Consider the following 25,058-nt stretch of genomic DNA (forward strand, 5'->3'; position numbering starts at 1 on the left):
AATGGTTTCTTCACCTTCTGCATCATTGAGCCGTCACATACTGATTTAAGAATACTGAAAATTCAAAATGATATTTTCAGGCAGAAATTAATTAATATACAGTTTAAATGGATCCTGTTCCATAATTCAAGATGGCAGACTATATCTCTCCACTAAACTCCACTGGAAAGATAAGAAATATAAATGGGAATAGCAATAAAGACAATGGGAGAAGTGGTCATGAGACAACACTGGGGCAGAGTTATCAACGAATTTCTACACGCGGAAAACAGAATACACAGCTGAGATGATGAGTTGATTTTCTTAACAGAGAAGCCTGGGAAAGCCTCCTAACAGAAAACACTGGTGGGGAGTACATCACCCAGTGAAGCAATTAACTGAAGGACTGTATGGAAAATCTGTGCACGTCAGCTCTCCACTCTCATTCCTTCTTCTGCATTGCAGAAAGAAACTGACAGCCTGGTGTTTATTCCAAGATAAAAAGTGGAAGGCTAAAAATAGAACAGTTTATTGAGAGAAAGATAAAGAAAGAGAGAAAGCGAGAGAGAGAGAGAGAGAGAGAGAGAGAGAGGGAGAGATTTTTGTATAGGTATTGATGCTCTTGAGTGAAGTCCCCTCTTTGTGACGTTTGGCCAGGCTGGTGTGTGGGATGGGCTTGTTCTCTTCCAGGCCCACAGATCTAGAGAGAAGCCTGCCAGTTCTACACCGTGCTAATACACCTGAAGTTACCAATTAACCCCCCCCGTTCAGGGAAGAAGCCTATTGGAGAAACAAACACATTTACACCATCACAGAGGAAACTCAAGCCAGCTATGTATACTGATTAATCTCATTTTTTATTCTTAAATGTACACTAACAGACAAGAATCTCCAGGCGTTTGAAGATAATCAACAGTAAAAGAAAAAAGGACCAAGATGAACACACAAATGATTCAACCAAAGGAAACAAAGATAACCAAGAGAACCAAAGAGACTCTTAAAATAATTATAATTAATGTTTTCCAGAGATATCTGAAAAGTCAATAAAGCCACAGAACAAGAACAAATTGAAATTAAAAGAAAACAAGCAGGGAAAAGAAAGATTTGCTGGAAATTAAAATGTGACTGCCCTCTTAGAAGCAGCCACATAGCACAGGGAGATCAGCTCGGTGCTTTGTGACCACCTAGAGGGGTGGGATAGGGAGGGTGGGAGGGAGACGCAAGAGGGAGGAGATATGGGGATATATGTATATGTATAGCTGATTCACTTTGTTATAAAGCAGAAACTAACACACCATTGTAAAGCAAGTATACTCCAATAAAGATGTTAAAAAAAAAATGTGATTGCCCTCTTAAAAAGAAAGATCAATAGAAGGATTGAAGATAAAGTAAAAAAGTTTCCCAGAACACAGAGGGAAGATTAGGGAATATAAAAATAAAATATTAAAAACAGAAATACAAAGATCATAAGAGACTACTATGATCAATTACATGCCAACAAATTGGACAACTAAAAAGAAATGGATAAATCTCTAGACACTTACAATCTACCAAGACTGAATCATGAGGAGACAGAAAATCTGAACAGACCAATTACTAGTAAGGAGACTGAATCAGTAATCAAAAACCTCCCAATAAACAAAAGCCCAGGATGAGATGGCTTCACTGGTGAATTCTACTAAACATTTAAAGAAGAATTAATACTAATCCTTCTCAAGCTCTTCCAAAAACTATAAGGGGTGGGAACACTCCCAAACTCATTTTACAAGGCCAGTATTACCCTGATAACAAAATCAGACAATGACACCCTGAGAAAATTAAATTACAGGCCAATATCCCTGATGAACACAGATGCAAAAATTCTCAACAAAGTATTAGCAAACCAAATTCAACAATACATTGAAAGAAACATCCACCATGATCAAGTGGGATTTATCCCAGGGATGCAAGGATGGTTCAACATCCACAAATCAATCAATGTGACACGCCACATTAACAAAATGAAGGATACATATCATATGATCATCTCAATAGGTGCAGAAAAAGTGTTTGACAAAATTCAACATCGGTTTATGATAAAAACTCTCCACAAAATAGGTACAGATGAAACATACCTCAACATAATAAAGGCCATATATGACAAACCCACAGATAACATCATACTCAAAGCAGAGAGCTTTTCCTCTGAGATCAGTAAAAAGGCAAGGATGTCCACTCTCACCCCTCTTATTCAACATAGTATTGAAAGTCCTAGCCAGAGCAATTAGGCAAGGAAAAGAAATAAAAAAGCATTCAAATGGGAGAAGAAGTAAAACTGTCACTATTTGCAGATGATATATATGATACTATATACAGAAAAACCAAAAGACTCCACCAAAAGTTTTGAACTAGGAAACAAAGTCAGTAAAGTTGCAGGATACAAAATCAATGTACAGAAATCTGTTGTGTTTTTATACACTAACAGCTAGGTATCAGAAAAAGAAATTAAGGAAACAATCCCATTTACAATTGCATTAAGACCAATTTAACCAAGGAGAAATATATTTAACCAAGTGGGTGAAAGACCTATACACTGAAAACTGTAAGACACTGATGAAAGAAACTGAAGACACAAAATAAATGGAAAGATATTCTGTGCTTGTGGGTTTGAAGAATCAATATTATTAAAATGTCCATATTATTCAAAGCAATCTACAGATTCAATAAAATCCCTATCAAAATCCAATGATATTTTTCACAGATACAGAACACAGAATCCTAAAATTTGTATGGAACCACAAAAGGCTGAATGGCTAAAGCAATCTTGAGAAAGAAGAACAAAGATGGAGGCATCACACATCCTCATTTCAAGCTATATCACAGTAATCAAAGCAGTATGGCACTGGCATAAAAAGAGACAAACAGATCAATGGAACAGAAGAGGGAGCCCAGAAATAAACATATATATATATATAAACATATAATATATATATATATATTAGTTTATGACAAAGGAGCCAAGAACATGCAATGGGAAAAGGACAGTTTCTTCAATAAATGGTGCTGAGAAAACTGGACAGCCACATGCAAAAGAATACAACTTGACTGCTGTCTTACACCATGTACAAAAATTAACTCAAAATGGATTAAAAATTTGAACAGAAGACCTGAAACCATAAAACTCCTCGAAGAAAACAAAGGTGATGACCTCCCTGACACTGGTCTAGGCAATGATTTTTTAGATTTGACATCAAAAGCAAAGGCAACAAAAGCTAAAGTAAATAAATGGGATTACATCAAATTAAAAAGCTGCACAGCAAGGGAAACCACCAAAAAATAAAAAGGCAACCTATGGAAGGGTAGAAAATATTTGTAAATTATATATCTGTTAAGGGGTTATTATCCAAAATTTATATAGAACTCCTAAAACTCAATAGTAGAAAAACAAACAATCTGATTAAAAACTGGGCAAAGGATCTGAATAGATATTTTTCTAAAGAAAATATACAGATAGCCAACAGGTACATGAAAAGGTTCCAATGTCACTAATAATTAGGGAAATGCAAATCAAAACCACAAGATATCACCTCATACCTGTTAGAATGTCTACTATCAAAAAGACAAAAAATAACATAAGTGTTGGCAAGGAATGTGGATAAAAGGGAACCCTTGTACACTGTGGGTGGAAATGTAAATTGGTGCAGCCACTATGGAAATCAATGTGATGCTTCCTCACAAAATTAAAAATTGAACTGCCATATGATCCAGCAATTGCACTTTTGAGTATTTACCTGAACAAATAAAAAAAACCCTAATTCAAAAAGATATATGTACTTCCATGTTCACTGCAGCATTATTTACAATAGCCAAGATATGGAAGCAACCTAAGCATCCACCAATAAATGAATGGATAAAGAAAATGTGGTACACACACACACACACACACACACACACACACACACACTGAAATATTATTCAGCCATAAAAAAGAAGGAAGTCCTGTCATATGCGATACCATGGATGGACCTTGAGAGTATTACACTAAGGGAATTAAGTCACACAAAGAAAGACAAATGCTATAAGATATCACTTTTACGTGGAACCTAAAAACAAAAACAAAAGCAATCAACCAAGCTCACAGCAACAGAGAACAGGTTGGTGGTTGTCAGAGGTGGGGATGGGGGATGGATGAAATGGGTGAAGGGGGTTAAAAGGTACCAACTTCCAGTTATAAAATAAATTAGTCATAGGGATGTAATGTACAGCATAGTGACTGAAGTTAATAATACTGTCTAGTATACTTGAAAGTTGCTAAGAGAGATCTTAAAAGTTCTTATCACAAGAAAAAAACTTCTTAACTATGTATGGTAATGAATGTTAATTAACCTTATTGTGGTGATTATTTTGCAATATTTACAAGTATCAAATCATTATGTTGTACACCTGGAGCTAATATAGTGTTATATGTCAACTGTATCTCATTTAAAAAATGGAAAAAAAAGGAAAAATAGGTCATGACCAAGTAGAATTTATTCTAGGAATACAAGGATGATTCAATATTAGGAATAATGATTCAATATTAGAAAATCTATTAATATAGTTTATCATACCAATATATCCAAGTAAAAAAATCATATAGTAACCTCTACTTTTGAAGAAGCAGTTGATAAAATACAACCCATTTTGATAAAAACACTTATTAAACTAAAAATCAATGGATATTTCCTCAAAGTGATAAAAATACATGAAAAAATAGCTTTAGTCCAAAGCTATTATCTTACTTAAGGGGGAACACAGGAGGTTGGCTAGGCAATGTGAGAAAAAGCAAAGATGCCTACCACTACCACTGCTATTTAATATTGTATTAGATATATAAGCCAAAACAATTAGACAAGAAAAAGCAATGTGAGGGTAAAAGGATTAGAAAGGAAGAGGAAAAACCATCTTTGGTTGCAGGTAAGATGTACATATTCCTGGAAAAACTCAAGAGAATCAACTGAAACATTACTATAAACAATATGAGAATTCAATATGATCATAGGAAATAAAAATTCATATAAGGAAAATAGTAGTCCTTCTATGGACAAGCTACCACCAGTAAGAAGATACACTGGAAGAGAAAATTCCATTTTTAATAGTAACAAAAGATAAAATATCTAGGAGTAAGCTTTAAAATATACGTATAAAACCTATATGGTTAAAATGTTGTAACTCTTGACAAACATAAAACTGGACCTGAACATATAGAAAGACACAACATGTTCCTAGATAGAATAGTTTTCATGAAGTTGTCAGTAATCTCTAAGTTAACTAATAAATTTAATATAATCCTTCCTCTACCACAAAAGGAAAAAGAAAAAACAACAGAAAACTTTTTGGAACTAGATAAGCTGACTCTAAAGCTTGTACGGACAAATAAGCAGACAAGAACACCCAGGAATACAACAACAAAGAGCGATGAGCCCTACTGGATATTTAAACACACTATAAACATTCAATGATTAAAGTAGTGTGTAGTAGATACACGTAGAGACAGAGACCAATGGAACAGGAAAAAAAGCGCCAAGTGAGACATACATAATACAGGAATTTAGCACATGCTAAAGGTGACAACACAAATATGTGGAATAAAGATTATTAATTTTTCCCAGTGTTGGGCAGCAATGCTCCAGAAAAAAACAGGCAAAGGACAAGAACAGTTGAAAATCAGAAGAAATACAAATGGCCCTTAAACATATGATACGATTCTCAAATTCCATTCAAGTTATGGGTTGAATTATTTTCCCCTCAAAATTCATATGTTGGAGTCCTAACCTCCAGTACCTCAGAGTGTGACCTTATTGGGAGACAGGGTCTATGCAGAGGTATTCAAGTTAAAATGAGGTCATTAGGGTGGACCCTACTCCAACATGACTGGTGTCGTTAGAGGACAAGGAAATTTGGACACAAACATGTACAGCGGGAAGACAATGTGAAGAGACATAGGAAGAAGACAGCCATTTACAAGTCAAGGAGAGAGGCCTGGAACAGATCCTTCCCTCACAGTCCTCAGAAGGAAATAACCCTGACTACACTTTGATCTTGGCCTTCTAGCTTCCAGAACTGTGAGACAAAAATGACTTTTGCTTAAGCCACCTAGGTTGTGGTACTATGTTACAGCAACCCCAGCAAAGTAATACAATTTACAACAAGAGAAATGAAAATTTTATAAAGGAAGATATATCATAGCCTTAAAAAATGGTTGCCTTTATTTAGGGAGTATGGGATCGACATGTACACACTGCTACATTTAAAATGGACAACCAACAAGGACCTACTGTAGAGCACAAGGGACTCTGCTCAATGTTATGTGGCAGCCTGGATGGGAGGGGAGTTTGGGGGAGAATGGATACATGTATATGTATGGCTGAGTCCCTTTGCTGTGCACCTGAACTATCACAACATTGTTGATCAGCTATACTCCAATATAGAATAAAAAATTTATAAAAAAAATGGTTGCCTCTGGGTTTGAGTAAGTAAAAGAGGGCTTCTGATTTTATTATGTACATTAATACTTCCAAGTGTGGAAGTATATAGAATATACAATGGTTTTAATGTTTATAATGAACATGTCTTAAATTTGTAATTAAAAATTAAGCAAAAAATCCAAAAATCTCTTTTGTAAAACTTGTTATTTATACATATAACCATACAAAAACATATATACACACACATGCAATTTTTCTTTAATTAAGATATGGGTCAATAACATTATAAATATTCTATAACCTATTTTCTAACTTAAAAATTTGCTGTCAGCACAAATCTATCTCAATTCTCTTGAAAGGCTACATTATATTTCACTGTTTGTATACATCAGTGTTTATGCAATCGATCCTCTATTGATGGATAGATTCTATTTCATTATTAAAAACAATGCTGTAACAAACATATGTATATATAGGCATAATTTTTCTCATTTAAATGTTTCTTGTGAATTGCTGGATCAAAGGGCATATATTTTAATTTTTTATGCATATTATAAAATTTCCTTAATTTATACAGCTACTATATGTACGAGAGTGCTTAGCTGTCAATACCCTTGCTAATGCTGGGTCTTATTAATCCTTTAACTCTTTCCAATTTGATAAGAGAAACATTTCATCTCAATGTTTTATACATTTAAAATTGCTTGTGAGGTAATTATGTGAATTTTCCTTTCTTTCCTCCTTTTTTGCCTTCTTTCCTTCTCTCCCTTTGAAAACAGTTACACCACTTCAGAGAATAATCTTTCTTCTTCTGAATTGAAGTGGCACCTTTATACTACATTATTAAAAATGCTTGGGTGTGTTTTAAACACTGAACTTCTCAGATAACACACACTGATTTTGTTAAGGAAAACAGAGTCGAGATGAAACAATTTCATGCTTATATGAGAAAGTTTATATATAATCATTTCAGCCTCCCTAAAAAGTAAAGCTGAGGAAAATAAGAATTATATTCTGAACTACTAGAAAGAATTATTGTGAGGATTAACTAGTCTAACCTGTGAAAGTCTCTAACATACTGACTGGAACACAACAGAAGCTCAGTACTACTTTTAAAAAAGAGCAAAGGACAATAGAGACAGGCACTGACCAGGAAAGGGAATTATGAAGGAATCAAGAAGTTTATGTCAGCTTTAAAAGAATATTCAACACATATTTATTGGTGTTGAGGATTTATGTAGGGTGATGAAATGCTAAGGTAACCTCAGTTTTTTATTTTACTTTTTTTTTTTTCTTTTCAGTTTTTTAAATCTAAGAAATGGAAACAGATTAATCCAAATCACCCTCTAGTCATGACTAAGGCTACTAGATCCAGGAACCAACTTTTCATGGGGAAACCTATACCATGTACCAGATTAATTTAGGAGACAGGAGGTAATATTTTAGTTAGCTATGTAAGGCTTTTATTAAACTTCAGGGCTTGGATTTTCATATTTAGGAAATTCAGTGTGTCTTAAAGACAAGGGTTTCTTTTACTTTTTTCACCTCTACCTTATGTCAGGAGGTTAATACTATACTGCCTATCTATGCGATGATCTGAAGCCATATCCATGGGGGAACAGATTCTCTATCCATGTTTTAAATTTGTGAGCTTAGTCCACATAAAAATGAAATTTGTAATCAAGTCACGGACTTTGGTAAAGAAATTCTGACCTAATCATTTGATAACTTCACTAAGAACTGAGTCTGTAATCTATTCTAATTTCACTTAATGCAACATATGGTTCATACACCACTGCAGAATAACTTACTTGCATTTTTCTTCTTGTTTTCAAGGTGATCTAATAGTTGTCGTATCTCAGTATCATACACCACCCATTCTGGGACAATCCTGGCAGCAGCTTTTAGTTTAGGTTCTTTTGTTTTGGGGTTATTGCACTGAAAGTTTAAATCAAGCTTTGTTAATAAAAAACCATATTCGAGGAAACATAAAGGAAATACTTGAGGACACTGCTATGTCACTAGAGCAAACAAAATGCATTTTATAAAAAGCAGGGCCCTAGGTACTAAGTACTTGAAATACCGGAATTAGTTTAATAGAGAAAGGATCAAGTGAAATGACAAATCATAGTTTATGTAAGCAGTAAGTGTTTAATGCAAACACCTCAATCAGAACTTTAAACAAAAATTGTTTAAAGACTTTTTGATGGTTCATAAGAAGTCTGTCAAACAATTCTGTAAAATGTTTGCACAAAACATCCAATTATATGACCATCCTGTAAAAGAACAAAGAAGACTATATTAATAAATATTTGATTGCCTTTTCTTCAGACTAAAACCTGGTTTTATATACTTTATGTTTTCCATACACAAAACTATTTATCAGCCTTTAGAAAGGTCTTGAGTTTCTTTGGCAAAAGCATTCATCCTCTTTCACATGCCTCTGTTCTCATTAGCAGTTGTGATATTAAAAATCAGTTAACTGGAACTCATTTGTCAAAATACTGACAGTTGTGAAATTCAGAGTAGCTCATAAATCTCCACACCTTAAAAATATTTAACTAGCCTGCTTAATAGGCACAGCGGAAACACAATGGACGTGGATCCTCAGTCCTCATGGTTCCAATTTTTACTAGTAGTAAGGCTGGGACGGTCCACACCTACTGGCAATAAGGCTTGGACGGTCCACACCTACTGGCAGTAAGGCTTGGACGGTCCACACCTACTGGCAGTAAGGCTTGGACGGTCCACACCTACTGGTAGTAAGGCTTGGACGGTCCACACCTACTGGTAGTAAGGCTTGGACGGTCCACACCTACTGGTAGTAAGGCTTGGACGGTCCACACCTACTGGTAGTAAGGCTTGGACGGTCCACACCTACTGGTAGTAAGGCTTGGACGGTCCACACCTACTGGTAGTAAGGCTTGGACCGTCCAAACTTAACTGGCAGTAAGGCTTGGATGGTCCACACCTACTGGTAGTAAGGCTTGGACGGTCCACACCTACTGGTAGTAAGGCTTGGACAGTCCAAACTTAACTGGCAGTAAGGCTTGGATGGTCCACACCTACTGGTAGTAAGGCTTGGACAGTCCACACCTACTGGTAGTAAGGCTTGGACGGTCCACACCTACTGGTAGTAAGGCTTGGACGGTCCACACCTACTGGTAGTAAGGCTTGGACGGTCCACACCTACTGGTAGTAAGGCTTGGACCGTCCAAACTTAACTGGCAGTAAGGCTTGGATGGTCCACACCTACTGGTAGTAAGGCTTGGACGGTCCACACCTACTGGTAGTAAGGCTTGGACAGTCCAAACTTAACTGGCAGTAAGGCTTGGATGGTCCACACCTACTGGTAGTAAGGCTTGGACAGTCCACACCTACTGGTAGTAAGGCTTGGACGGTCCACACCTACTGGTAGTAAGGCTTGGATGGTCCACACCTACTGGTAGTAAGGCTTGGACGGTCCACACCTACTGGCAGTAAGGCTTGGACGGTCCACACCTACTGGTAGTAAGGCTTGGACGGTCCACACCTACTGGTAGTAAGGCTTGGACGGTCCACACCTACTGGTAGTAAGGCTTGGACGGTCCACACCTACTGGTAGTAAGGCTTGGACGGTCCACACCTACTGGTAGTAAGGCTTGGACGGTCCACACCTACTGGTAGTAAGGCTTGGACCGTCCAAACTTAACTGGCAGTAAGGCTTGGATGGTCCACACCTACTGGTAGTAAGGCTTGGACGGTCCACACCTACTGGTAGTAAGGCTTGGACAGTCCAAACTTAACTGGCAGTAAGGCTTGGATGGTCCACACCTACTGGTAGTAAGGCTTGGACAGTCCACACCTACTGGTAGTAAGGCTTGGACGGTCCACGCCTACTGGTAGTAAGGTTTGGACGGTCCAAACTTAACTGGCAGTAAGGCTTGGACAGTCCACGCCTACTGGCAGTAAGGCTTGGACGGTCCACGCCTACTGGCAGTAAGGCTTGGACGGTCCACGCCTACTGGCAGTAAGGCTTGGACGGTCCACGCCTACTGGCAGTAAGGCTTGGACGGTCCACGCCTACTGGCAGTAAGGCTTGGACGGTCCACGCCTACTGGTAGTAAGGCTTGGACGGTCCACGCCTACTGGTAGTAAGGCTTGGACGGTCCACGCCTACTGGTAGTAAGGCTTGGACGGTCCAAACTTACTAGTAGTAAGACCTAGTCACTAAACTGTGTGTGTGTGTGGTGGCAGGGGCGTGGGCAGTGGCAGAATCTTAGTTTTTTTCATCTGCAAAGGACGAAATTAAAACAAGATCATCTCCACAGTTCTTCTAATATTTGATCAATTTTAATTAGCAGTTGGTCCTATTATAGAGTTTCTTGGGAAATTAAATCAAGGTTAAAAGGCAAAAAGTAGAGGAGGCGTTTAAGAAGGTTCTGACTCTGGATGTATTTGAAGGTACCGCCAACAAGACTTGCTCGTGGGCTGGATGTGAATTGTGAGAAAAGAGAGGCATCAAATATGATCCTAGTGTCTTTGGCTTGAGCAACGTAAAGAATGGAGATGCCATTGACTGAGACAGGAAAGACTAAGGGAGGAGCATAAACTTCACAAAGTTACACAAGCATCCTGTCTGCTCTTCACGAAGCACTACCAAAGAATGTGTCCTGAAGCTCACTTCTACATGGCGTTTTCTTATAGTTGCCCCAACTTGCTTTCCCCTTCATCCTTCATGCCTTATGGGAGAGCTAAGTTATGAACCATGAGCCTGTTGTCTTATTTATTTATTTATGGCTGCGTTGGGTTTTTGTTGCGGTGCGTGGGCTTCTCACTGCAGTGGTTTCTCTTGTTGTGGAGCAAAGGCTCTAGACGCGCAGGCTTCAGTAGTTGTGGCTCGCGGGCTCAGTAGCCCCCCCTCGCAGGGGGGGCTACGGCCACCTAGTGGGTGGAGGCCAGGGACGCTGCTAAACACCCTCCTGTATGGCGCACAGGTCCGCCTCCACAACAAGGAATTAGTTGGTCCCAGGTGAAAATAATGCCCCAGCTGAGAAACCCTGATTGAAAGGGAGTTGAGACAGTGTCATGACATTCACAGACACTCTCATCCTCACCTTCAATACCAGGAATCATGCTTTTTCCTCTCCATTAGGCCATTTCCTTGGATTTTTCTTGTTAACTTTTTCCCCAAGAAGATGACCAAAAATAGCATGTTCTTCCATTTTTATTTTACATGTTTCTGTGGGAGAGACGATGTTGTCCACCAAAATTTATGTCACCCATCCTTCCTCTTCTATGTAGACCCATTGCTAGGAAGTGGCTGCCATCGAGGAATGACGATCCTTAGCTCCTCTTACAACTGGATGTGGCCACACGACCAATTCCTACCACGGGGCCAAGGCCTTTAGGAGCAGGGTGCATTCTCCACACTCCTTTCTCCTTTCCCTCCAGATCAACACTATCCAACAGAAATATGATGGAAACCACACACACAGCTTTACATTTCCTAGCAGCCACATATAAAAATGTAAAAGGAATGGGTGAAATAAGTTTTAATACTATATTTTATTTAACCCAATATTTCCAAAATGTTATCAAAATGTAATCAATATAAAAATTAGTAATGAGATATTTTTACATTCTTTTTGTTGTACTGAGTCTTCAAAATCCGATGTGTTTTATACCTTACGGCATGTCTCAACTTACACTGGCAACATTTTAAGTACTCTATGGCTGCATGTGGCATGTGGCTGCCATACTGGATGGATCAGCTCCAGATGGACACAGATGATGACAGGACCCTAGAGGACGAAGAGGTCACAAGATGGATGGAGACTGGTCCCTGAGTCGTGATGTACAGGGAAGCTACTCACTGACAGGACACCCACTCAGGTCTGAACCTGGGTGTATGTGAAACCATGGAAATCTGGGCATTTGTCAGAGTAGCTCATGTTAATCTAAGTGCTAAAGATCCCAAGGAGACCTTATGTCACTAACATATGAGTCACCACCTTATACAACATAACCTTAACATTTTCTGTTATGTTCAGTAATGTTCTTGACCTCTCTTTAGAAATTTCCCTCGCTTTCTTCTTACCAGTGCCATCTTGTTTCTGCTACATTCTATCCCCTATGATTGCAATCTAACATTTTGGCATGCTACTTTCTTTCTATACATTTCTATACATATATGGAAAAACATCCCTATATTTTATTGCCCTGTCTTATTTTGTTCAAAACTATGAGTTTTAATATTTTGACAGTCTGTTCTTCAGTGAAGATCTTCTAAACAATTCTATACTTTTAGCACATAAAAACAATATGGTCAGAAAAAGAATAATATCTTGTACTATTAAAGACAATATATAGTATTGGAATATAATGTCTAGACAGCTGGATAATAAATAAGTTAGTTTAAAATACTTCATGTCTAGATTTAAACTGTGTAGCATAAACTGCTTAAAATGAAAATCTAAGAAAAAAACTTCTCAAAAATAATGAAGAAAAATAGACATGTATAGGATAATTTAAGTAGACAGAGTTATTTTGGTTGTCTTTATTTGGGAAAACTATTGGCAGGGAAACTAAACTTATGACATGTTAAGATGATAGTCAATCCATAAACATTTCAGCCAGCTCATGGCCTTTCTTTCAAAAGGCTTTGTGCAGAAAAGAATGAACACAGCAGGCCTGAGACCGCTACTCTTAGGCCCATGCTTGCAAGGTTGGCCCTTGGCTGGCACCTGGGAACTTGGGTTTCAGGAGTGTTCCCAACATTCCCTGCTAAGAATGGCTCACTGTGCCTAAACTGTGCAAACATGTGGTTTATGCTGACCACCTGCCTTCCTTCTGGATGTTGGGAATTTTGGCACGTGCCAGGCAGAGGGGGTGCTTGCCATGACCAGGCCCCCAGTAAGAATCCTGGGCATTGGGTTTCTGGTAAGCGGCCCTGATAGACCACATTTCACATGGGTTGTTGTACTTCTTGTAGCTTAAGGAATTAGGGTTGTCCTGGGTAACTTCACAGGGAGAGGACTCTTGGAAGCTTGAACCTGGTTTTCTCTGGACTTCACCCCATGCGCCTTTTCCTTTTACTGATTTTGCTTTGCATTCTGTCACTGTAATATCTTCACAGCCATGATTCTGAGTCCTATGAGTCCTCTTATTGAATCATCAAACCTGGGGGTGGTCTTGGGGGCCCCCAACACAGCCCTATACTTGCCAACCTAGGTAAATATAACAGTAAATAACAGCCTGAGCAGCAGGGTGCCCTAGGTGTGCCATTCCATTTGTAAAACAGAAAATATTTCTATTGGAACATTTTCATATCTGCTTATACAAAGGAAAATGCAAACGCTCACCAGATCAATTGTTTTGGCTCTTTGTTTGGATTCATCATCACACCAGGTTTCACACCACAACCAGTCTTGGGGAAGAGACTTAATGGCAACTTGGTAAATCATATTATTGGGAAGATCCTACAGAAAAAAAGAATGATTTAAACATAGAGGTATAGAAATTAGAGTCAGAGTGAAAGAAGTTGAAGATATCATTTAGATTTTAAAAAGATCCTAAAAAAACATGTAAATCTGAGGTGTGTCTATATTTTGAAGCTTTAAATCCTTAATTTGACCCAATAGTCTTGTGTCATGAATGAACCTGTGCACTGGAACAAAGACCACACCTGCCCTGGGCTTCACCCCTAGCATCCGAGGTGGAGAGAGAGGCCCAGAAACCCACCATTCCACATGCCCTCTCTACCTCTTATCTGCCTCGAAACAGCAGGATGAATCACTTGTACCGTGTCTGCTATTACTGTTTATGTAGTCACCACCACACTGTCCAGATTCTGAGGTGACTTTTCATTTCCCTATCAGCAAACTATGCTCCACAAATATTTTCACATTTCTGCATAATCAGAGCTTTCTAAGCAAAGATTGCTGGCACCTGGGTAAAATGATGTTTAAATGGCAAATGAGCCTAGTAAGTTAAAGACAGAGATCTCTGCAGAGATTTAGAGACATCTTTCCCAGAGATACCTGCTTATATATGCCAGGGGTTGCAGAGCCCTTCCCAGAGAATATTTGTTTACATTCCAGAGAAAAGGGCATGTTTCCTCTCTCTCCCGGAGGGCACCAGCAGTACTTGTGTTAGCTGTCCCATCTAAGTTCCAAGATTCATAATTCTAGGGTTCTTCTTTCAACACTCCTATTAATCATCATACTGGAAGTTCTAGCCAATGCAGCAAGACAGGAAAATGAAATAAACGGTATAAAGATTGGAAAGGAAGCAATAAAACTGTCTTTCTTTGAGGATGACAGGATTGTTTACGCAGAAAATCCTAAGAATCAGTAAAAAAAAAAAAAAAAAAAAACTCCTGGAACTAAGAAGCAATGATAGCAAGGTTTCAGGATACAAGGTTAACATACAAAGGTCAATTGCTATATACCAGCAACGAACAATTGGAATTTGAAATTAAAAGCACACCATCATTTACATTAGCACCAAAAAAACCCCCCCAAAAACAAAAAAACAAAAAACCCCAAATAAACCTAGGTAAAAAAATCTAACAAAATATGTTCCTCTACATGAGGAAAACTATAAAATTCTGATGAAAGAAATCTAGGAACATCTATATAAATGGAGAGATATTTCATGTTCACAGATAGACTTAATATTGTTAAGATGTCAATTCTTCCCAAATCAATTTATAGATTCAACGCAATCCCAATAAAAGTCCCAGAAAATTATTTTGTGGGTATCAACCAACTCATTCTCAAGTTTATATGAAAGGCAGAAGACCCAGAATAGCCAACACAGTGTTGAAGAAGAATAACAAAGTCAGAGAACCGATACTACTGAATTTGAAGTCTTCATATAAATTCTATAGTAATTAAGAGATTGGTAATGGCAAAAGAACAGACAAATACAGCAATGGAACAGAATAGAGAGCCCAGAAATATGAGACTTCTTTGTATTTTCTGCTCAATTTTTTCCTGTAAATCTAACACTGCTCTAAAAAAATAGTCTATTAATTAAAAAAAATAAAAGCTAGTTAACTGTTCCTTCTTCCAACACCCTTTTCCTGGGAATCCATTCTTTAAATCCTTAAACAACCTGGTCTGTCATCTTATCTCAGTCACTTTCTCCCATGGTCATGTCCTAGCCAAGTCCTCTATAATTTCAATTTCATGCTCCCACTCTCTGACAACCTCTTAATTTTCAGCTTACTCCATCAAGTACTCAGATATCAATATCTTTTGACCCCCACTGGGACCTCCAATCAACTGATCCTACCACTATTTCACTGTCCTTTACCTCCTGATTTCTTCACTCCCCCCCTTCCTTAATTTCCATGGTTAATCATTATATTTAATCCCTTGAATATATTCTCAATTGTCTTACCATTCTCGCATTTAGTTGTACTCACTTGGCAAAATTATAGTCCTGGTTAAATCCAAACTCTGCATCTGCCCCATGCGACTAAACATGGCTGGCGAAACACACAGACACAGATACTAGACTATACTATTTTATGTTCCCATCAGCAGTGTATGATGGTTCCAAATTCTCCATATCCTTGCCAAAGCTTTTACTGTCTTTATTATAGCCATCCCAGTGAGTATGATGAGGTATCTCACTGTAGTTTTGACTTGAAGTTCCTAATGACCAGTGATGCTGAGCATCTTTTCACGTATTTATTGGCCATTTGTATATCTTCTTTGGAAAAATATCTACTTAAATCCTTTGAGCAGGACTTCCTTGGTGGTGCAGTGGATAAGAATCCGCCTGCCAATGCAGGGGACACGGGTTCGACCCCTGCTTCAGGAAGATCCCACATGCCGCAGAGCAACTAAGCCCGTGTACCACAACTACTGAGCCTGCGCCCTAGAGCCCGCGAGCCACAACTACTGAGCCCGCATGCTGCAACTACTGAAGCCAGCGCACCTAGAGCCCATGCTCTGCAACAAGAGAAGCCACCGCTCACCACAACTAGAGAAAGCCTGCACGCAGCAATGAAGACCCAGCACACTCAAAAACAAAAATAAAATCCTTTGAGCATTTAAAAATCGGTTCTCTTTTTGTTATTAAATTATAAGAGTTCTTTATATGTTCTGGATACTAGTCTCTTATCAGGTACATGATTTGCAAATATTTTCTCCCATTCTGTGGGTTGTCTTTTCACTTTCTTGTGTCCTTTAATGCACAAAGTTTTAAATTTTGATGCAGTCCTATTTTTTCTTTAGTTGCTGGTACTTTTTGTTTCATATCTAAGAAACCATTGCCTAATCCAAAGTTACAAAGATGTACACCAATACTTTCTAGGAGTTTTATACTTTACCCTCTTACATTCAGGCCTTTGATCCATTTTGAGTTAGTTTTTATACATGGTGTTAGGAAGGGGTCCAATCCATTCTTTACATGTGGATATGCTGTTGTTCCAGCACCTTTGCTGAAAAAGCTATTCTTTCTCCATTAAATTATCCTGGCATGCTTGTCAAAAATCCAGTGACCATAGATGCATGGGTTTATTTCTGGACTCTCAGTTCTATACCATTGATCTATATATGTCTAACCTTATGCCAGTCCATTCCCTGTTCGTATTTAAAGGGTACAGTTTGATAAGTTTTACATACAAATATTCCTGTGACACAACGATCACAATCAAGCTCACTGAATATATCCATCACTCTCAAGTTTTCTTGTGCCTTTTTGCAATCCTTCTTGCCTGTCCTTTCTACATTCACCTAAGCCAGTTAGTTCCTGGGCAAACACGAACTGCTTTTTGTCCATGTAGATTGGTTTGCATTTTCTAGAATTTTGTATAAATAGAATCATGTGATATGTATATTTTTGGCTTGGCTTCTTTAGATCAGCATAATTGTTTTTAGATTCATCGATGTTGTTATGTGTATGAATAATTCATTCCTTTTTACTGTTGAGTAAATATACCACAATCTTTCTATCCAATCTCATTTTGATAGATATCTGGGTTTGTGGTAGGCAGTTTCTGATACGGCTCCCAGTGATCCGTGCCTCCCAGTATTCATTCTTTTGTGCAATTATTTCTCCTGGAGTGTGGCTGGACCTAGTGACTTCCTTCTAACAGAATATGGCAAAAGTAATGTGATGTCAATTTTCTGGAAGAGCTTGCGTAGAATTGATACTATTTCTTTAATGTTGGGTAGAATTCACAAAAGTTTGGTAGAATTTAGAAGCTATCTGGGCCTGGAGATTTAAACTAAATTCAATTTCTTCAGTTGTTATAGGGCTACTCAGGTTATCTATTTCATTTTGAGTGCATTTTGGTAGTTTGTATCTTTTAAGTAATTTGTCCATTTCATCGAAGTTGTTGAATTTATTACCATAAAGTTGTTTGTAATAGTTTCTCATTATTCTTTCAATATCTGTAGATATTGTGCTGTCATGTCTCTCATTTCTATATTAGTAATTTGTGTCTTTTATCTTTTTTCTGATCAGTCTGGCTAAAGGTTTATGTTTTCTTAATTTTATCAAAGAACCAGCTTTGGTTTGTAAGAAAATCTATGGAAACATACCATTTTTCCATTTTTTTCATTTCATTGATTTCCACTCTAATCTTAATTATTCTCTTTTCTACTTACTTTGGTTTCAAATTTGCTCTTTTTTTCTAGTTTCTAGGTAGAAGCTGAGGTTGAGACCCTTTTTCTTTTCTAATATGTACTCAGTGCTATGAATTTTCTAAGAACCGTTTTAACTGCTTCAGATGATGTACCTTATCATTCACTTTGTATATAGAAGAGAAGCAGCCTAAGGATAAAATATATATAAATTCATATGAAATGGTGAATGGCTTGGTTGATGGGTCAGGGGCCCAGAAAGAAGATTACGGACAAGGGCATGGGTCCAAGGGGGCAAAGTAGAAGTGACCCTGCTTATCCCTCCCAGTGACCTTCCTGGGGAACTTGTGCTCATTATCCCCATAACTCTGGGAGGTTCTGGGTCGTATCACTAGGTTAGGGGAATCTTGGTGAAGGAATAAAGACCTGGGCCCCTCGACAAACTGTGACAACCAGGAAAGCCATCTCAGCTTCAGAACTCCCTGTGGGGGTTGTCTGAGGCCTTTGCTGAATTTGTAGAATTCTACAAATGTAGAATTTGTAGAATTTGTCTAATTCTGCTTCCTTTCCTTCTCCAACAGCTGTTAGTCCTGAGAGCACTTCCTAATAAGCTTCCTGCAGGATAATTTCCACTTTAGAGTCAGTTTGGTTCCTGGATAACCCAACCTGTGATAGGGAGCTGAGCAGTAGCTGCCGATGTAAAGAACAGTGGAGGAGGAATACAGCTCGGGTTTTTGACTTTTAATTTGAGAAAAGTTCTGGGCATTACTGTGTCTGTTTCAGCAGATTTAACATATGAGTTAGGCATTCAGAGGAGAGAGAAGGGCGAGGTAAAGATTTGGGAATTCTTGGTAGAAAAAAAGCTGGAAATTAAAGCCAGTGTATGTGAGAAGCCAATAGAGTGGGTACAGAATGAGAAGAGGGCCACGGGCAGAAACTTGGAGGATAGCAACATTTAAATAAGAGGTAGAAAAAGTGTAGTTCTCAAATAAACTGTGCTGCGAAAGTCACGGACATCAGAGAAGAACCAGGAAGATTTGCTATTATGAAAGCCAAGGGAGTTTCAAGAAAGGAGAGGTTTAAAGCACCCACATCACAAAAAAGGCAAATAAGAAGAAACAAGAAGTGTTCACTGGATAAGAAGACATCGCTTTGACTTTAGTGAGACGTGTTCAGCGGACTGGCGGGAATGATAGCCAAATGCGTCCAAAGAAGGACCACCATCCCCCACACGTGGTGACACAGTGCTGGGAGAGTCCCTCAGATGTCTGCTGGTCTGCTTGAAAAATGAGTCCTTTCCTTAGTTACCCACAGGCAGATAACCAGTAGGGTTCCTTATGAATAATCCATTGGGGAAATGACTAAGAATTATAAAAATGTGATATTCATAATCTAAATCTGGAATGTTACTGGGGTTTACTGAGGACTCTATGTCTGTTTTTTACTAATTGGCAATATTGCAAAGACGCTACCTTGCATTTGCACACATACATATTTGGAGTTCTCTCAACTTCCAAGAATGATTTTTTAAAATCAGTCCTTCATCAGTGTGCTCTTGAATCAATCATTAGTATTTTGACCTATAATATTCCATTTGCTTGATTTTTAAACAAACAGCCTCAACTTCCTACATTATCTAGACCCTCTGTTACCTCTCTTCCCTATGCCAGACTATTTTTCCCCTCTGTACTATTCCTCAAACATGTAAGGCCCACTCCCACCTTGGGACCTTTGCATTCGATATTCTTTCTGCTTGGAATTCTCACAGATACCTGCATGGTCAGCTCTTAAGCCGCCATCTGAACATCACCTTCGTATAGATATATGGCCACTCAGTTTACAACAGCAAACTCTAACCCCTATTCACCATTCTGAACTCTACCATGTTTTCGTGTTTTATTTTTTCTCTAAAGCACTTATTACCTTTAAATATTGTTCACTGATTTATTTAGTTATTTTCCCACTAGAATGAAAGCACCATGAGCTAAGGATCTCTGTTTTGTTTTCTGACGTCCCAGGGCTTAGGAGAGTATCTGACACATAGTAAGTATTCAACAGATACTTGCTGAATTAACAAACATGTAAGGTTCTAGTAAGAACCTATATTCTTAATTTACTTATTTATTTTTGGCTGCGTTGGGTCTTCGTTGCTGCGTGCAGGCTTTCTCTAGTTGCAGAGAGCGGGGGCTACTCTTCGTTGTGGTGCACGGGCTTCTCATTGCGGTGGCTTCTCTTGTTGCGGAGCACGGGCTCTATGCACGCAGGCTTCACTAGTTGTGGCTCGCGGGCTCTAGAGCACAGGCTCAGTAGTTGTGGCGCACGGGCTTAGTTGCTCCGTGGCACGTGGGATCTTCCTGGACCAGGGATCCAAACCTGTGTCTCCTGCATTGGCAGGCGGATTCTTAACCACTGTGCCACCAGGGAAGTCCAGAACCTATATTCTTTAGTCACTGGAAAGAGGGAATAGTGGGAATTATGGGCTACAGGTCTTTTTCTTCTGTTTAAATTGTTAAAATGAGGAAATTAGCAGGATACAATAATGAGGAAATAATGGGATTTGAGAAAAAAAAGTATTTGTGAGGAAAAACAAAACGTAACGCAGTAGTCAGGGAGGGCACAGGATGAAGGGAGTTTATCTTAAAGATCAGAGAGAAAGAGAAATGAGAGAAAGGGAGGGAGGGAGGGAGACAGACATGTTTAAATGATGATGGAAGCAAGTAAGAAAAATTTAGGGTAACAAAGTGAGATAGGGCACATAGTGGAAAGAAGAGGTTTAAGCATGGAAAAGTGAAGATCAAATGCTATTCTGAAAATGTTAGGCTTGAAGTGAAAAAATATGTAAGTCAAGATAGCTAATGCAAAATTGTACAAAGGGAAGAAAGAGGCTAAAAATACAAGATTTTGACGTCTATAAGCAGGGAGATAGAACAGTCTATGTCTATGTATTGAAAATTATTCCATGAATATTTTACTTACCTGATCTAGGTTTGAAAGACTGTTTGGATCTTGACTGAGAGTTTGGTACTGGCCCCGGAGCCTGTCACCTGCTGCGATTCTCCTGAACTTCTTGAGATCCACCACGTATAAGGCACTGCAAGAAATGAAGACTCCTTGAGAGCCTATGTTGTTTACATATATTTACTTTCCTCCAGTGATTGTCTACAGTGTTGGTATTAACTTTAGATATCCCTGGGTCTAATAATAATGAATCCTTTCATAATTTGCTCCGATGTCTATACTGTTTCCAAGGGGTTTGAAGTTTGATATGATGCTGTTAGGATCCACATCCTCTTAAGGTCACCTTAAGTTTTTCCAAGATCTCCTGAAACTCATGGGCCTACAAAACAGTAACAGCTCTGAAGACAATCTTCATTTTGTTATGCAACAAACCAAGTTTAAATCTTCTATTGTAGTTAGGAACATACAGCTGAGCCATATCACTTGGGTTTAACTCCGGGCTCAGCTATGTACAAGCAGCGTAAGCCTGGGCAAGGTACACAAATGCTGTATGCCTCGGTTTCCACATGTATAAAATAGAGATGATAGCAATATCTCAAAAGGCTGTCATAGAGATTTTATGAGTTAATATATGTAAAGTCTTGTAAGAGCGACTGGCATGTAATAAGCACTATATAATGGGTTGCCATTATTGTATATTTTCCAAGAAAACTGAGTATTGTCATTCAACAAGTTATTTATTCACTCAAAGGTAAGAGTATGACTTTTCTTACCTGATATGGTATTTCCTTCTTAAAAGATGTGATGCCCAGTATCCCGTTTTCCAGAAACGATATCCATCCATTTCCGTGCGGCTATCACAGAAGGGAGTATACCCATAAGGAGCTCCATCCAGATCAAAATCTCGAAGTTCTTTTAGGTCATGTCTGACAATCTAAATAATTAGAATAGTTTCTCTGATGAAGACTATAAAATAACAGAAGCCCCTTTAATATGAATCTCAAGTCATCATCACCTTGTTGTAGAAAGATAGAGAACTGAATTTTCCCCACAGTTCTGTCATGTAGCACGAGTTTACCAAATTTCTATTTTTTCCTTTTGCCCTTACAGATTAAAAGAAACCTAAAATTTACATACCTAGTCTGTATGACAGTGGTCTTACTCATTAATAAGAATAGCTTGTTACATCATTTTTAATCAAGGTATTTTTTAATATTCTTTTTTAAATTAAAGTATTTAATTTTAATACTTGATATATGCCTGTAGTATATACACCTGTAGTATATGTTACAGATGTACAATATAGTGACTCACAATTTTAAAGGTTATACTCCATTTATAACTATTATAAAATATTGGCTATATTCCTCGTGTTGTACAGTATATCCTTGTAGCTTATTTTATACCTCATAGTTTGTACCTCTTAATCTCCTACCCTTATATTGCCCTTCCCTCCTTCCCTCTTCCCAGTGGTAACCACTAGTTTGTTCTCTATGAGTCTGCCTCTTTTTTGTTTTATTCACTAGTTTGTTGTATTTTTTAGATGCCACATATAAGTGATATTATACAGTATTTGTCTTTCTCTGTCTGACTTATTTCACTGAGCATAATGCCCTCCAAGTCCATCCATGTTGCTCCAAATGGCAACATTTTATTCTTTTTTTTTTTATTCTTTTATTTTTTAGGCTGAGTAGTATTCCATTATATATATACACACACCCCACATCTTCTTTATCCATTCATCTGCGGATGGACACTTAGGTTGCTTCCGTATCTTGGTAACTGTAAATAATGCTGCTATGAACACAGGGGTGCATGTATCTTTTTGAATTAGTGTTTTTGTTTATTTTGGATATATACCCAGGACTGGAATTGCTGGGTCATATGCTAGTTCTGTTTTTAGTTTTTTGAGGAACCTCCCTACTGTTTTCCACAGTGGCTGCACCAATTTACACTCCCATCAACAATGTTGGAGGGCTCCCTTTCCTCCACATCCCTGTCAACATTTGTTATTTGTGTTCTTTTTGATGATGGCCATTCTGACAGGTGTGAGGTGATAGCTCACTGTGGTTTTGATTTGTAATCAAGGTATTTTGAACAAAATATATTTTGGTAAGGAATTAAATACACAAGTACATAGCTCTTAATTTCTCAAGGTATAGATTAATAATTCAGAATGATTTTTATGATATATCTCCATTATTATATATTGGCAAATATTAGTTTGAATCATAAAGAAAAATCTCTTAATTATTCTCAGTGGCTTCAATGACATAATGTTAATATGTTTCATTTTTTAATAGACTCTAGCCTGCTGGAAAAATATTACTGTATATATTGGGGGAAAACAGGGGAAATAAATTTTATGTTAGATAGTATGTTTGGAAACGCTTACTTCATTACACTTTTGCCTATTTTCTTAGTTTTTAATTATAATGATTCATATTTATCAATTTGAAAAATAATACAAAAATAATAAATTTAGAATACAAGTAAATTATAAAGTAGGATTTGAAAATATACTTTTGGTCCTAAATAACAATACTAACTTGTGCATTTGATTTATGTAACATTTATATTTACATATTATTGTTCTTAGAAATTCTGTGTATTTTTTAAAATTTTTAAGAGAAGTTCTGTGTATTTTAAAAATATTTTTTACCATTAGCGATTACAAAGGCATGCAAGGAGAAAAGGGGAAAAGTCATAAAAACTTCTGGATATATAAATTTTGAAAGCTGAGGACCATAATTTTTTTTGGCCAAATTTAGGACTCTTTTCTTTAAGTGGCAGAATGATGGGATTTGGTTATCGGCTAATCGCCAAAGAATGTGGCTGAAGGTGGAAAAATGAGAGGAGAGTGTGTGTAATTGCTAACTTTTCCAGCAAGAAGAAATAGTTCACTTTAAACAAATTTCAGTTCATATCCATAGGAACTCATATAGCTGCTTTTACTATGACTAATATAAGTATTTCTTTTCTTTTTAATTACCAAAAAAAACCCCCAAAACAAAAAACTACTACTTCAGAGGAAAAAACTGCCACGTCCTAAGGAATAAATGGTACTTCTGGCAACACCTTTGATTTTCCCCTGGAATGCTGACTTTTTTTTAAAAAAAGATACTTTGCTTATATGTCAAAATTATGTCTTATGTTTACATAGCGTGGCAACAAAGACAGTAATAAGCAGCAGCAACATAAATTGCATCCCTATACTCAGAAGTGTAAAAAAGTTTTAAGTGCTCTTAAAAACAATAGTTAATCTTATTACCTGGTCAGCATCAACAAAAATGATTTTGTCCACTGCAAGAGGAAAAAGGACATCAAGGAAAAGAATCTTATAACCCCAAATAATCCTTTGTTTTTCTGTCTGTTGATGAAGCCACCGGGGCCACCTATACTGGACTAGTTCATACTGGAATCCATACTCCTCAGCCATGTGAGGGATCACCTCCTAAAACACACACACAAATCAAAGACTATGTTCAAGGAACAGAAAGCAGTTTTTGTTTTGGAGAAAAAATTAACATTTTAAAAGTTAGAGTTTACAAGTTGTTACAAATGAATCGGTAAAATGTCTAAACAGTACTTCTACAACTTACACCTGTTAATCAGAAATATGACAATGCTGACAAACATAAAGATGTAAGTATACATCAAACTCTGTAGTTTAAAGGCATTAAAAATAGGTACACTAGCAGGCTTATTAAGTAAGATAATTGTTCCTCTACTTTTACTACTAATGTTTGACCTGAGAAAACTTGATGATAGAAAGGAAAGCCTCTGGATCGTGGAACACCTGTGCATCAAACACTTTATGCACATGTCAACATGCTGGCTGGTCAGAGAGAGAGGAAGATGAAAAGGGTGTACAAAAAACACAAAATGAGTAGTAAATTGATAAATTATATTCTCTATATGAGTTTCATGTTTGAGATTTATGACTATTTAATTCAAGGATTAAAAATACAAGGTAGTTATTGTGGCATGAATATTTGATATTTGATTCAGTGTCTTATAGGCTTAGAGTATCTTATTCTGTTTAAAACAGAGCAGTTAGTTAAATATGTACACTGTTAGCTAAGTTTGGGTC

General features: G+C 37.6%; 1 protein-coding gene across 1 annotated transcript in view; it reads right to left on the bottom strand.

Moving 5' to 3' along the window:
• The window catches only part of UGGT2 (UDP-glucose glycoprotein glucosyltransferase 2), a 180,089-nt gene that overhangs the window by 674 nt on the left and 154,357 nt on the right, over positions 1-25,058 (bottom strand). Inside the window, exons 34-38 of the mRNA XM_059902510.1 lie at positions 24,237-24,419; positions 21,739-21,899; positions 20,984-21,098; positions 13,769-13,885; positions 8,237-8,363 (exon numbers count right to left, since the gene is read on the bottom strand). Of these exons, the coding sequence (XP_059758493.1) occupies positions 8,237-8,363; positions 13,769-13,885; positions 20,984-21,098; positions 21,739-21,899; positions 24,237-24,419 (703 nt within the window). The remainder of the gene's footprint in view (positions 1-8,236; positions 8,364-13,768; positions 13,886-20,983; positions 21,099-21,738; positions 21,900-24,236; positions 24,420-25,058) is intronic.

This window comes from Balaenoptera ricei, chromosome 18 (genome assembly GCF_028023285.1).
Source record: "Balaenoptera ricei isolate mBalRic1 chromosome 18, mBalRic1.hap2, whole genome shotgun sequence".
NCBI lineage: Eukaryota > Metazoa > Chordata > Mammalia > Artiodactyla > Balaenopteridae > Balaenoptera > Balaenoptera ricei.